General features: G+C 36.8%; 1 protein-coding gene across 6 annotated transcripts in view; it reads left to right on the top strand.

The window, feature by feature from the left end:
* LOC664309 (chaoptic-like protein) overlaps positions 1-14,057 on the top strand; it is a 140,751-nt gene that overhangs the window by 125,915 nt on the left and 779 nt on the right. For all 6 annotated transcript variants that reach the window (XM_015977882.2, XM_064356513.1, XM_015977881.2 and 3 more), the window contains 2 exons: positions 3,254-3,364; positions 8,521-11,525. In XM_015977882.2, the coding sequence (XP_015833368.2) occupies positions 3,254-3,364; positions 8,521-11,525 (3,116 nt within the window). The remainder of the gene's footprint in view (positions 1-3,253; positions 3,365-8,520; positions 11,526-14,057) is intronic.

Here is a 14,057-nt window from a genome sequence, read left to right as displayed (position 1 = left end):
TCCTTTGCATGAAATAAACCTTAAAGGAGAATTATTGGACATTCGTTTCGGTGGAAAAACTGCCGACTTAACTCGAAAATTTAACTTTATCTAATAGTTTTAGCATGTTAGTGCAACGGAAATTATTATAGCCGTACGTTTTGCTTTAGGGTCGTTTCCGGTTTCGTGTTTTACACTTGGGAAAGGACTGATTTTTTTAAGCTTTTATTTAACTTGCTTTGTTTTCTGTCTGTCTGTTTCATATTTCCGGAGCCAAATTTGACAGGGTTCCCGTTGTCCCAATGTATTGAAATTTTGCATGCTTACGTAATCTGCGTGACAATGCAATTCTATGTGGGGTTAAATGGGGTTTTAACGATTATGTTATGTTTACAAATGGGTTTTCGATATGTACATACCGGAACTTATACCAACATTAACGGTATATCGGTTATCAAATATTCTCTCTTGGTAGACATCATTATTTTTTACTTTTTATGCATCTTTTAAGTAAAAGTATTTTTCTAAAAAAAAAACAAACAAATTTTGTTCAATTTTTTTATTTTCATTTTTTTTATTTGCATGAACTGGACTAATTAAAATTCTCATTTGGCATCGATATGGCGCTCTATTCTAATTAATTTATTTCGCTTTGTACCTAGATAAACCCAATTAAGTGTTCGTTCCAAAATAAATATTTGGATCCAATTTATTCTCGCTTTCCTACTTTTGTACGACAGATTGTTATCACGGTTTTGCGAGGCAATTACGAACGACGGTATGGTTTGTAGACGCAGCAGATTGCAATACTAGACGACGCTTATTACTCAATTATTGCAAAGATAAACAGTTTTACGTCTCTCCTTGATGGACACCAACACATCAAGCGATTAGTAGCTTTATCAACGGAACTGCATTTACCTAAATATTTATTCCACAGCAAACGCCACCCAATTTGGAAAATTTATCTATATTTTATGCTGTGGGTAGCTTCCGCCATTAGTGTTAATATTGAACGATGTTTTGACAATTAAACCAAAATATATTGTGGCTATAAATTGTATGTGAGGTGATTTATTCAGTAGCATTAGAATCACTTCTGGTAGCGTTTAATTTATTCGTGATTATTTTCCAAAATGGAAATATTTTACCTTGCTTCTCTAAGCTTTGGCTTGGATTACGAAGGACTATAACTTAGGAAAAAACCCAAAAAAAACAGTCCGGCAGAGTAACGTTACAACGTCTAGGTGACAAATCGTTTTAAATTATTTTAAATTTATCCAATTCACTAATTATTTGAAAAAAAAATGCAGAAATGTTGAGCTTTGCATTCTCAACAAACGGAGAAAAGCTGACGACTTAAATTTTCATGACAAACATGAGAAAAAAATTATTTAAAATTTAAAATTTGCGCTTCGTCTCGTATTTTTCAAAACGCTGCGAATACGGTTAAAGATACAAGAAAAATGTTCAACAGTAAGTTGTAGAGAATTAAATTTTCTTTAAAAAATTTGCGAGACTATATCTTTATCTTCAACGGTTTAGGCCCTAAAAACGCTCAAGCGACAGATTACCTTAAGTATTGGGAAGTGAATTTATACCTAAACCTTTGAAGATTGAAATATGGTGTCGCGGACTTTTTTGTAGAAAATTTAACTCTCTACAACTTTGAATTTTACATTTTTTTGTATCTACAACCGTATTCCCAGCATTTTGATAAATAGGCGATAGTCCGAAAAATTATCGCTTAAAATTATCAATTAGTGTTCCACCTGATATTTTTGCAAACGCAGCGAATACAGTTGAAGATACAAAAAAATTGTAAGGAACAAAGTTGTAGAGAATTAAATTTTCTATTAAAAAGTCAGCAACCCCATATTTCTATCTTCAACGGTTTAGGCATAAATTCACTTTCCAATACTTGACCACCGGCAAAATGAAAGAAATCCGTCACTTGAGCGTTTTTGAATGACTTTGGGGCCTAAACAGTTAAAGATAGTGATATGGTCTCGCGGACTTTTTTAAAGAAAATTTAATTCCCTACAACTTTCTTCCTGACATTTTTCTTGGATCTGTAACCGTATTCGCAGCGTTTTGAAAAATATGAGGTAGAGTGCAAATTGGTAAACATCTGAAATTTTTTTAAGTATAGTTTAGGATATAATTTTTCCATTATTTTATCACCTACTACTGAGAATTTACTGCTCTATCTGCCTATATTTTTTTATTCGCCTCGTGCTAACCGTTATTTAATTACAACTATTTTTATAAATTCATTGCTCTGAAAACTTGAACGGTAATGGAACAACTGCTCCTCTGGTGACAATAACGGAACTATCGAGAACGGGACCGTTTTATTTGTACGTCGTTTCACATCCTAAGTTTTCGATCTCCGTAGTTTGGATGAATCGGGAAAACAAGTTTCGCTTGCAATTTTTATTTATTGTCCAGGAAAGAGTCTTGTTAGTGATAATCTGGTTAGTAGGAAAATGTATACAGCAGTCCGAAAGCCACAAAGCGCCACACACGAATAATGCCTAATAAAAGTCTGTATCAGAAAATGGTTCAATTTGGATGGCAACAAGGGCGGAATTCTGTTCAATAAATAAACAACCTCTGGATTTTTATACGCGACCACTTAATCCTCTCAAACTTCCTGTCCGAATACGCCGATCCAGTTACTTTCAACTTTTCCCATTTTCTCAATTATTTCGTAAAATTAATTGGGGATATTTCTCACAGAACTTCCGATTTTTCTCATCTCTTCCCGTGTTATTGTTTGCGTCTGGCTGAACAAGTCATGTGAACGTCCCTCCTAAAGACGTTTGACGGCCCAGTATATTACCTAGAACTCATATCGAGATCTCGAGTGACATGTTGCAGGAGACCGCTTAAAAGTCCTGCTGCTTCAGCAGAGTCGGCCTCTCTGCGATTTTGTGATCATTTTTAGTGGCGTTCCGCTTGAATTATTGCTCTTTACGACCTGGACGTCCCTCCAAACTGTCAATAGAGCCGAGATTGCGACATGAAGCTAAATTAAACTAGTTTACATAAACTTGCCAATATTCAACATGTAAATGCATGTAGGGACCGTTTTTACGACGTACGAGTGAATTCGGCAAATTCTCGATGTTTTAACAAGTCTTTTTTGTTTTTCCGAAATGTATGATAGAGTAGATCAGGGTTAAAAATTTAATTAACCAGTCCATTTTTGCAAATTCCCAAACACCCGCCTTAGTTATTAAATTATCATCCCGTAATGTGTTTGTTCCAGTTCGTTATGGAAAAGCCTCACTTCGTTGGATCTGAGCTATAATCAACTAGACAGTGTTCCTTTCCTCGCACTCAAAGAGCTGCGAAGTCTGCAGTGGATTAATTTGCACGGGTATGTTCCTACCTTTCTGAAATTATCTTTTATACTTCCTGTACTGAGATGCGTCTCAACTTTTCGACATAAAAGCTTTTTCATGTGTCAAGCCGAGCAATTTGGCAAAAATGCACTAATTACGATTTGGGGCTCAAATGGAAACGGCGATTTCATAGCCACTTTTAGGGCGGCTTAATTTGCTTCGGATTTATTCTCTAATGACTACTAAATGTTATGGTTGCTACTACTCTTAACTAATTGGTCTTTTTACATCTCAGTGATACCGTTAGAGCAGTTCGATAAAATCTAATTACTTGGTTCTCAAGCACTAATGAATACCAGTCGAAGGCAGGTATTTATGTTTACGATTACATTTAATAGAGTTGCTCTATGTTAAATTTGTTCAACTAACTAAACTACGATGACACTATTTTCCACTTTGTATTATCACAACATAACAGCAAGAAATGTCGTGTATGTATTTTCCATCTACAATTGAATTCCATTCACTTCTTGCAATACCTTGTTGACAAACATCAACAGTAAAATTAATTAAATTCTCGACTGTTCACAAAACTAACTTACTCTTGCTCCAATTTCTATTTGTTAAACATTTAATTAGCTATTCCAAGTACACAAACTTTTTATTTTAGCAAAAGGTTCCAATTTGTGGGCTCATAGTTAATTCATAATTTGGAAATTTTGAAGAGTGCATCTCGGCCCAATTTTAATATTTAATAATTCATTCCAGAATTGAAGGATCAATATCTGGAACTTTTCAGTTATGTACAACCCCTTTAATTCTGCAAATCATGCAAGGATGAAAAAGCGCATTTAATAAAAATTTAAAGCTTTGTGCTGACCGGAAATGCATGAAATAACTGTAACACGGGGATTAGCGCCTGATTCTGTGTTTATTTAAATTAAATTCCCCTGCTGCTTATTCCAGCAGGAATAGTGTAATAGCGCTTTGGGTAAAAATAGACTTGACAATAAGGGTTTTTTATTGGATGCGTCGGTTCGATTCAAATTTGAGATTCCGTCTTTAATCGCAATCGAGATTGAAATTCGCTCGTGTTTATTTCGTAATTATTTGAATTGAAAAGGATCTCCTTTTATTAAATATTCTGTCAGTCTCTTTTATTGCAAGTGGGGATTTTTGTGGCACGTGAAATTAGCGTCTGCGGAATAAAGTTTAAACAAAAGAGACAGAATTTGTATGTGGTTTAATCAAACAAACTACTAAACCACTAAAACTAACAAAGGAAGTTAATTTGCTGTTATAGAACCAGCACGTGACTGGATTTCGGCTATTTCTCCGCTTGGCTCAGTTTTTAATTTCTAAATAATGGACGAAATTTGTAGTAAAACGAAATAAGCTCACAGGTGTTTGCTTTAAATTAGTGCATGTGGTTTCGTTTAACTAGCCGTATGGAAAATTTAAGTCGCTTTTTAAAACTTGCATGCAGCCAAATGGAAGTGACTTGTATATGTCCCTAATTTTTTCCGCAAATATTAATTTTCCGCAGCTTTGGATGAGATTCAAGCGAATAGTCGGCGGCGTTTGAAATTTCAGACAATTGGCTACTTTCCAGCTTCTAGCTTCTAGTACGCAATTTCGTTAATCCTGGAAACGCCTCAATAGTGGAAGCGATTTAAGACGTAAATCCGTCTGCGGCATACATCACATGGTTTGTTTTTCTTAAATTAAATCGAGTTTACGTCAAGTTTCACAACACTTTACTCGTCGTAGTTTCCTATAGCTAAATACCCCATTTGTCAGAACCAGAGTTTGAATTGGTTCGACGAGTGTGCAATTCTCTGAAAAGAAAATTGCTCCTGAACACGCATGATGATACTGAGTGTGGTCACTAAATGACCAACAAAACGGTTATAGCTTGGTGAATTTTTGCTTTGAGGGAAACAACAGTGTTTGTCATCAGGTAAAGTAAAAAGTTGTTTTTGTGATTCGATTTTTAACGCCATTAGTTCGATTGCAGTAAAAATATTCAATCAGCCGAAAGCAACTCAAACAACAAAATGACTGTAATAAAAGATTTAAAAGTTTTCGTGCACTGTCATGTTTCCACATCATTAAAACGACTCAAATGTCCACTGCTGCATAACAATACAGTCCACACAATGGGAAAATCCAAAGAATAAGCGTAGGGAAATCACGATTGTTTGACAAAGAAATTTTCCTCAAAAATTTCATTGAACAAAGTCCTGGACCTTGCTATGTCCTAAATCTATAATTAGCATAATCCTCGGCAATCATACACTGTCCTCTCATTGATGCATAAATGGTGCTAATGAGGAGTAAACTGTTGCGGTCAGTTGGGGTAAATTATTCAGGAATGCTTGAAGAATTTGTTTGTGGAGGATGAGCGGATATTGACTCTCATTGAAACTACATCGTATATGGAATGCATTAGGAAAATGAGGCTAAGCGTTAGGTTAGCGTTAGTTATGTTAATGCACAGTGACGGCCAATTCCGATGCAATTTTCTGAACCAATTCGAGAAATCGATAACTCGTAAAGGCGATGTTAATCTTAAACGGAGTTTTATTTTTATGGCTCCAACCAACACGATTTTAACAAAAATATCAACTGCCGTTATCTGAATCAAAGTTAAAAAAAATTTGCCCGGCGCATCCACCAATTTTACTAGACCTGAACGCTGCTGGAATCGAGTCGTAATGCATGATTTAAGCCAACTCCAATTATTCCCTGCATTAAGTTATAAAATTCAAATCAGCGTCGGAGCTTTAATTGTTTTGTTTGACAAAAGGCATTCTTTCGTTCAAAAACTTCCAATCTCCATTCAACTTATTCCTCCATCTGCATAATTTGAAACCCATCCAGACGCAAATTCAACTCTTCTATTTACAGTTTGATTTTATTTGATCGGCGGCATATAAAACCCAATCAAACGTTTCTAATTAAAAACTGATGGTCGCCTTCCAGTTTTAACTTTTGATCGGTGCTATTGTTCGCAATTTAAAGGCAGATTTTGGGAAAGGATTGGTGAATTTTCAGGTCGATTTTTAACACCTCTAATACGTCGAGTTTTATAAACATGTTGGAGGATCTTTTGCGGCAGTGAAACGAGCACGGATCACATAAAAACGGGTTACCCCATTTACCTCCATTTCGTTAGAGTTCCTGGCTTCACGTTTCGGGCCTTGACCCGGTACAAGAAAAACAAAACTCCTCAAAGTAGCGACCGTAATTGCGATATTAGGGGTTCCTGATGCCATTGTTCTTTTGCAAAAATCGCTGTTGTGAAAAAGCACAAGGGTGAGTTCCCGTGAAGTGTTCTTCATGTTTTGAGGTGAGTTTAAATTCAGGCCAACGCGCTCGCAATCTAATATCTACAAATTTGCTTAAAGTAATGTCAAACTAAATGCTTTGTCTTGGAAATGCAAATCTAAAATGCAAATGTGTCGAGACAAACGCATCCTATTAGAACGACTTGGTTATTTAAGTTCAACTCGTATCCTCATACATATGAACGTGTCTAATGAAAATACGTTTTTGGACTCGGCGCTCGACTTTAATGCATTACCGAACTTTCGACCTACTTGCCCCGATAAAATCAACTCATCTGCAAATTAGCCTCGTTCGTGATAATTTTTATTGCCGCCGGGAACGAATCGGGAATTTGCCGATGACGCGTTGCGAAATACAAAAACTCCCTTTGGGTTTTATCTGCGGAAGCATAAATATTTGGACTTGTCTTTCCTCGTCGGGATTAAATTTGTAACCGACCAAATTAAATATTCACTTTTGTACGGCAGTTGGAAGCAACTGGAAGATAAATTTCCAGCAAACTTTGCAATAACACAAACGCGCCGATCCAAAAGGAGGCGTAATTGACTATTATGAAGTATTTATTTTGACTTTCGTTATTGCGGGTGTAGATGCAAACAAAATACACCGCCGGAAAGCTAATTTCGTTTATTTCTTTGTGGAAAGCCCAACTGAAAATTGAAGACAATGTAAACAAGGCCAAGAAACGTGTAAACAAATCAGCAAGACTTTTACGTAAGCAATTACTTTTGGTGAAATTTTTACCACCATTGTTGCTCTTGATAAATAAAACACTGTTTCGGACAAAAAATACAAGCTTAACAAATATTACCCAATAGGTATTATTTCATACTTTTGGTAATATTATTCTAACCCAATAAAATAACGCGCACAAAGTAAACAATCACATGTTTATTTTTAATATTTGTAACATTATTTTAATGGAAAACAACTGTATTAAATAAACTGTGCATTTGAATCACAGTTCATACTGAACAAGTAAGCAAATACAGTACATATTTGCTAAAAATTTGCTTCCAACTTCTAACCCCCTATCGTTAAAAATTTGGTGTTTTCTGCTTAATATGTTTTTACTTTATTGAACTTTACGTATATTTAGTCCAATACCTTTTTATCAATAAACAGCCCAGATTATACTTTTAATAATACTTTTAATAAAAATAAAATGCTGTAAGAATTAGGATAAGAATGAAAAAAGTAGTGATGCTAGAAAAAAAGTTTAAGAAAATCCATAAAGCTCTTTAATAATCAGAGCTTTGTAGCTTTCTCTCAATTACGGCACGTAACTTCCAGGTGTATGTAATCGATTTGCGATCACAAAAGAGACTCGCACAATATAAAATTAGGTTTTGTGTGTCTAGACAAGTCAATAAATTTGTATTAGGTGTCTCAGAATAAAACTTTTCATCAATTCAGAATTAGGTCAAGGACTGAACTCGTAAATATCGAATATTTTGTTGACAACAATGGTACAATAAAACACAGGAAACTATAGAATCATTTTCGATAAACATGCAGCAATTACATCGGTGGATTATCTGTCACAATAATTTATTTGCGCACGCTGTGTATGCAAAATCGACATAATTATAATAAATGCCATGATATTATTTTTCTTTATTGGTAACATTTTAAGCTTTTTTTTAATATCTGAATTCTAGATTATTAAAACACGCTTCCCATAGCAACGCAACGTGTTTTAAATTAAAATGTTTCAACAACAAAGTTCTCGGGTGTCTAGGTATGCACTCGCATACGCTCGTTGCATAACGACAGCCCTCGAATTAAGTTTGTGTTTTTGCACTCGTATAACAGTTGTTGAGTTTTAGTGTTGTTTCAGGAATCAAATATCGTCGATCGGCAGCGAATGGTCGCACGTGAAGAACACTTTGACGACGCTGTTCCTGGGCGAGAACGACATCACCGAAGTGGCGGATGAGCAGCCGGATCACAGCTCTAAAGTGTCGCACGGTCTGCGAGAGTTCAAGTCGCTCATTTGGGTGAACTTGGACGGAAACCGAATGTATAAAATCCATAAGCACTCTCTGCCGCTCACTCTTCAAACCGCCAGTATTTCGCATAATTTGATTGAAAACTTTCCACTTGAAATCGTCAGCGGCCTGCCTCATTTGCAATGGCTGTATTTGCGAGGGAATCACATCAAGACGATACCCGAGCACACGTTCGCCAGGAAAGTATGGCTGGAGAAAATCGATCTTGGCGAGAACTATCTGAAAAGTTTGCCGAGATCCCCGTTTAACAGTTCTGTTTATATAAGGGATTTAAATCTGGCTTTTAACGACTTCAAGACGCTGTCGAGCCAAAGCTTTGCCGGTCTCCAGTGCGGAAGGATAATTCTTTCGTACAATATGCTCGAGGATCTCGAAATTAGGACGTTCGAGGGCATCGAGGACACTTTGGAGTATCTCGATTTCGATCACAATAATTTCCAGCGGATTCCCTACGCCTTGGGCCAACTCAACTCGCTTAAATACCTTTACTTATCGTCGAACTTGCTAAGTGAAATACCGGAACGAGCCTTCGACACTTTCTGTTCCAGTCTGAAAGCGGTGAGCTTGAGCGGAAACCGTTTGACGAGAATTCCGGTTGAAACATTGCAAAATTGCTCGAAAATTTCCCACTTTAACATCGGTTTTAATGAAATATACGAAATCGGCGAGAGCGATTTCAGCTGGGGCTCGAACATCAAGAGCCTCATACTGGGGAACAATCGAATTACAAGCTTGAAGAGTCACATCTTCGCCGATTTGCAGCAACTTAAAGAACTCAGTCTGAGTTTTAACCCGTTGCGGGTCATCGACAGCAGCGCCTTCGCCGGCCTCGAAGGCTTAGAGAGTTTGGAAGTATCGTTCGGACTCGACCGAGACGACCTCCCGCACGAAATTTTCAAACCGCTAACAAACTTGAAATGGCTTTCCGTCGACAACAATAACTTCGATACGGTCCCGGAATTCTCTTTAGACTCGCTTCCCGAACTCAAATATCTCAATATCGAGTCGAACAAGATCCGGACGATTCCGATCAACTTATTAAAACCGGCCATCCACTCCAAACTCAAAGACATCCGCTTGTCCAACAACGAAATATCCACAGTCCGCACCGACACGTTCAAGTCGCTAAACAGCCTCGAGACCGTTCTTCTCTCCAATAATCGCATCAGGGCCATCGAAGCCGATAGTTTTAACGACCTCCCAGCACTCAACAAGCTGATCCTCGCCAATAATCTAATATCGAAACTCCACAGTCGCGCTTTCTCCAACTTGCCGTCCTTGGCGAAGCTCGACTTACAGAACAATTTTCTATCGGAATTCTCCTTCGGATGCTTCGCCAACTTATCCGCTCCCTTACATCTCAACCTGAGTCGCAACCAAATCATCTCCTGCAACTCCGACTTGAAAATCCTCAACGTGCACGTGATCGATTTGCGCTACAACAACCTCGCCCGAATCCCCAAGTGTCTCGAAAACACCGCCCTCCTCAAAAAGCTCCACCTGGACTTCAACATAATCGCCCGCCTCGACCACAACAGCTTCATGCACTTGACCTCGCTCGAGCAGCTCAGCTTGCAGCAAAACAACATCATGTCCGTCAGCAGGAAGGCGTTCGCCGGCCTCCAGAACCTCCAAATCCTGGACCTGTCCAAGAACCTCGTCTCGCAGCTGCACCCCAGCCAGTTCGCCAACATGCCGCAGCTGCGCGTGCTCGACCTGAGCAGCAACAGCCTCAACTACCTCCCCAAAGACGTGTTCCAGAACACCGTCATCGAGATGCTGGATCTGAGCTACAACTCCTTCAGCGTGGTGCCCAGTCTGAGCCTCTCCGACGTCGGGCTGAGCCTGCGCCACCTCTCCATCAGCTCGAACAACATCGAGCACATCGACAGCACCACCTTCCCGGACATCCCCTTCCTGCACCACCTCAATCTGAGCAACAACAAGCTGACGATCCTCCCCGACAACGTTTTCACCAGCTTGGGCTTGCTGCAAGTGCTCGACTTGAGTTCGAATCCTCTACGTGCCAACTTCAAAGAACTGTTCCACTACGCGCAAAGTTTGAAGCATCTAAACTTGGCCAATTCGGGGATTACGTCCACTCCACATCTGCCCCTGCCCAACATGGTCCACCTCAACTTATCCCACAATCACATCGAAGCAATCAGCAAGAACTCGGTGCAAGAGTTGGGCAAATTGAAATCGATCGATCTGAGCCATAATCAGTTGTTCGAAGTGCCCGCGCATCTCTGGATACACTTACCGAGATTAAAATCGCTGGATTTGTCCTTTAACCCGATTAAAGAAATTGTCGCCGATAGTTTTTACGGGTTATCCAATTTGCAAGATTTGAATATTCAAGGGCTGAGGTTTCTCGATCGGTTCGAAAGCAAAGCGATCCAGCAAATCAAGATTTTGAACTCGCTGGCGATACAGACGTGGCCAAACATTGACAATTTTAATGAACAGTTTTGCAATTTAATGGCGAATTTGCAACAGTTGAGGATTTTGAAGATACATGTCATGGAATCGGTGCTTGATGAGCAACTCTTGTGTGTGAAAAACAAGAAGATTAGGCATTTGGAAATCACGGGGAGGAATTTGAAAATGATAGATAGGGACGCTTTCGTTAGATTTGGGAGGAATCCTGATTTAGTTTTGAGGATTACGGGGACCGAAATTGAGGAGTTGCCTCCGGGACTTTTCTCCAGCATGTACAAAGTTTCATATTTAACGATAGATTTGAGGAACAATATGTTGTCTTATCTTAGTCCAGAAATCTTTTATGGGAATACAACAACTTGGAAGAACGTTGGGACGACTTTAATATCAGGTTTGTATCTAATTATAAGGGTCGACTAAAGATTAGGATACGACACGACTATAATGTCCCAGTTTCTGTATTTAAAAAATTACAGGCAGATACATTAAAGTCCCAATAGTAGCAGATAAAAGTTATGCAAAAAAAATATCGGAAGGTATACTAAAAAAATTCAAACCTATAGCAATTTGCACACCGTTCCATAGGTATTTTTAAAACCGCTGCAAATACAGTTGACGATACATAAAAAAGTAAGGTAGGAATTAACGTTGTTTTAAAAAATAGGCGAGGCCATGAGTGGTATGATTTAAAAAAGCAAATGCTTTTACTCAAGTAAGTGTCCCAACTGGATTTGAAATTAACTTTACTAGATAGTAGAACATAAAGAAAATCTCATTACTTGTTTTGCTAAGAATTAGATTTATCATAGAACGTTAAGTTTTATTATTTTTATTCATTAGTCCAGAAAGAGCTAGTCTTATCAAAAGTTGAATAAACCGCCATAGGTTTAAGAAACAAAATACGCATTTTATTTAAAATTATATTTTATATTGTTAACAAACTAGAAGTTTTGCTAACACGAATGGTCAATAAGCAATAACAAAGGGTCAGAGCAACTTAACCACTTCACAGCTGTAAAAATCACTGTGTCTTCATAGAAGATAAAGTAGGTCAAGTTTCTAACATACACCGAAGTAAGTAAAAAAATTGCTTAATCAATGTGGTGACGACGAACTTGGAAATTTGCTTCAATCCGACAATAGATAAGTAAGAAGAATATTGTCTCGTGCAACAACAAATAAAATTTCTTCGAATAAATTTTTTGAGAAAGATTCGGCGAATTAGAGCTGAAAGGCGCCCTATTATTTATATCGACATAGTTCCCACAGTAAAAAAAACAAATCCGAAAAGACCAACAAAACGGATGATTATAAAAAATTATGAAAAATGGGTAAAGGAATAACTAACAAGAAATTATGGTAGTTTTACAAACCTATCGTAACTAGTATTTGCTTCATCGTGGAGTATTTAATGAAGTTTTTATTTCGTCAAATAACTGTTTAAAACAGTCACTTTTCAGCCATTCCATTATAACGGACGGGACAGTTTGCACAAATCTTTGTATTTTATTTTCACTTTTTACGAATAGTATCAGTAAAGTGAATTTTTCTTTATAGGAACTTAGTACCAGTCAAATTGTTCGCAACCCACAATTAGAGCCACATTTTTAAAATTCGAAATACGAGTAGAAAAAATAAATTTAAATTGATGACGGACGGGACACAAAAAAAACATTTTTATCTTTGAACAATAGTTATAAAATTCTGTTAATTTAAAAGGCACTAATTCCAACAACTATTTTTAATGTAAAAGGTGGAATCTGCTGAGAATTTTAAAACCACGTAACTGAAAATTAAGTCAATGTGCAACGACTTATGATTAATTTCATTTTTGTTTACACATGACGGACAGGACAAAAAAATCTTGTGTGTGAAAATAGCATTAAAAAATTTATTCAGACAGGTTTTAATTATTAAAGACTTTAATAATATTAAAATTAGACAGTGGAAATTAAAAATTTTTGGTTCAGTTTAACAACCTAAGAAATAAGAACAACATTTTATGTTTACGATAAGGGACGGGACAGCAAAAGTTATGAAGATAGAAAAGTAATATTACTAATCAATTTTCTTACTGATTTCTATTTTCTATACAACCAGAAACCAGAAAAATACTTTTCAAAAAATATTCAAAAGTTGTAGTACGTCAGTATTTTATGTTGTGGCCTAAATGTCTAGCATGTAAATTTTAGAATTAAATAATAATCCTCTCGCAAAAACTCTTTTGTCGCAAAATACATTAAACATAAACCGGATCGTGTATTTTGAAAGAAACAACATTACTAAAATCATTTTGAAATTTAGTCGTCAGTTTGCATTTTTCCTGGAATGGCTTTTTATCAATTATTATGCAAATTATAGGCAAATACGTACAAAATTATGATTAAAATACAGAAGAAATTGTCTAGCTTTAATGCAGAGACTGTTGAATGGGTAGGGATCGCTACAACCAGTTCTTAGAAAATCAAATTAAGATTAGATAAGTCGTAACAAAAATAGAAATATTTTTAAGAAGTCTTGGTGTGGATGTGGGAATTCATCAAACCACTATTTCCAAATTGTTGAAAAAAGTACAAATATCTATTGCATTTACGAAGATTTTTTTATTTTCTTCTAAAACGTTTTAGGTCCAAAGAACGCTGAGATGACAAATACGTGTGATTTTTGCCCGTGTTTAACTGTCGGGAAATTAATTTAAATATAAACCGTTAAAGATAAAATCATGGTGTTGTGAACTTTTTTGTAGGAAAATTAGTTCTCTACAGCTAGACATTTTATCGTCAACCGTGTTTGCAGCATTTTGAAAAATTTTAGTACTGTTTTTCTCAACCTGTTAAAAATGTAAGACTCAACTTGTTACATTTTTTTAACGGAATTAAACGACTAGTTAGATGTAAATTAATTTAGAATCGTTCAGTTGTCC

This window comes from Tribolium castaneum, chromosome 1, assembly GCF_031307605.1.
Source record: "Tribolium castaneum strain GA2 chromosome 1, icTriCast1.1, whole genome shotgun sequence".
In the NCBI taxonomy this organism is placed as follows: Eukaryota; Metazoa; Arthropoda; class Insecta; order Coleoptera; family Tenebrionidae; genus Tribolium; species Tribolium castaneum.
Note: the sequence above shows the minus strand (reverse complement) of the source record. Positions and strands in the feature narration are given on the sequence as shown.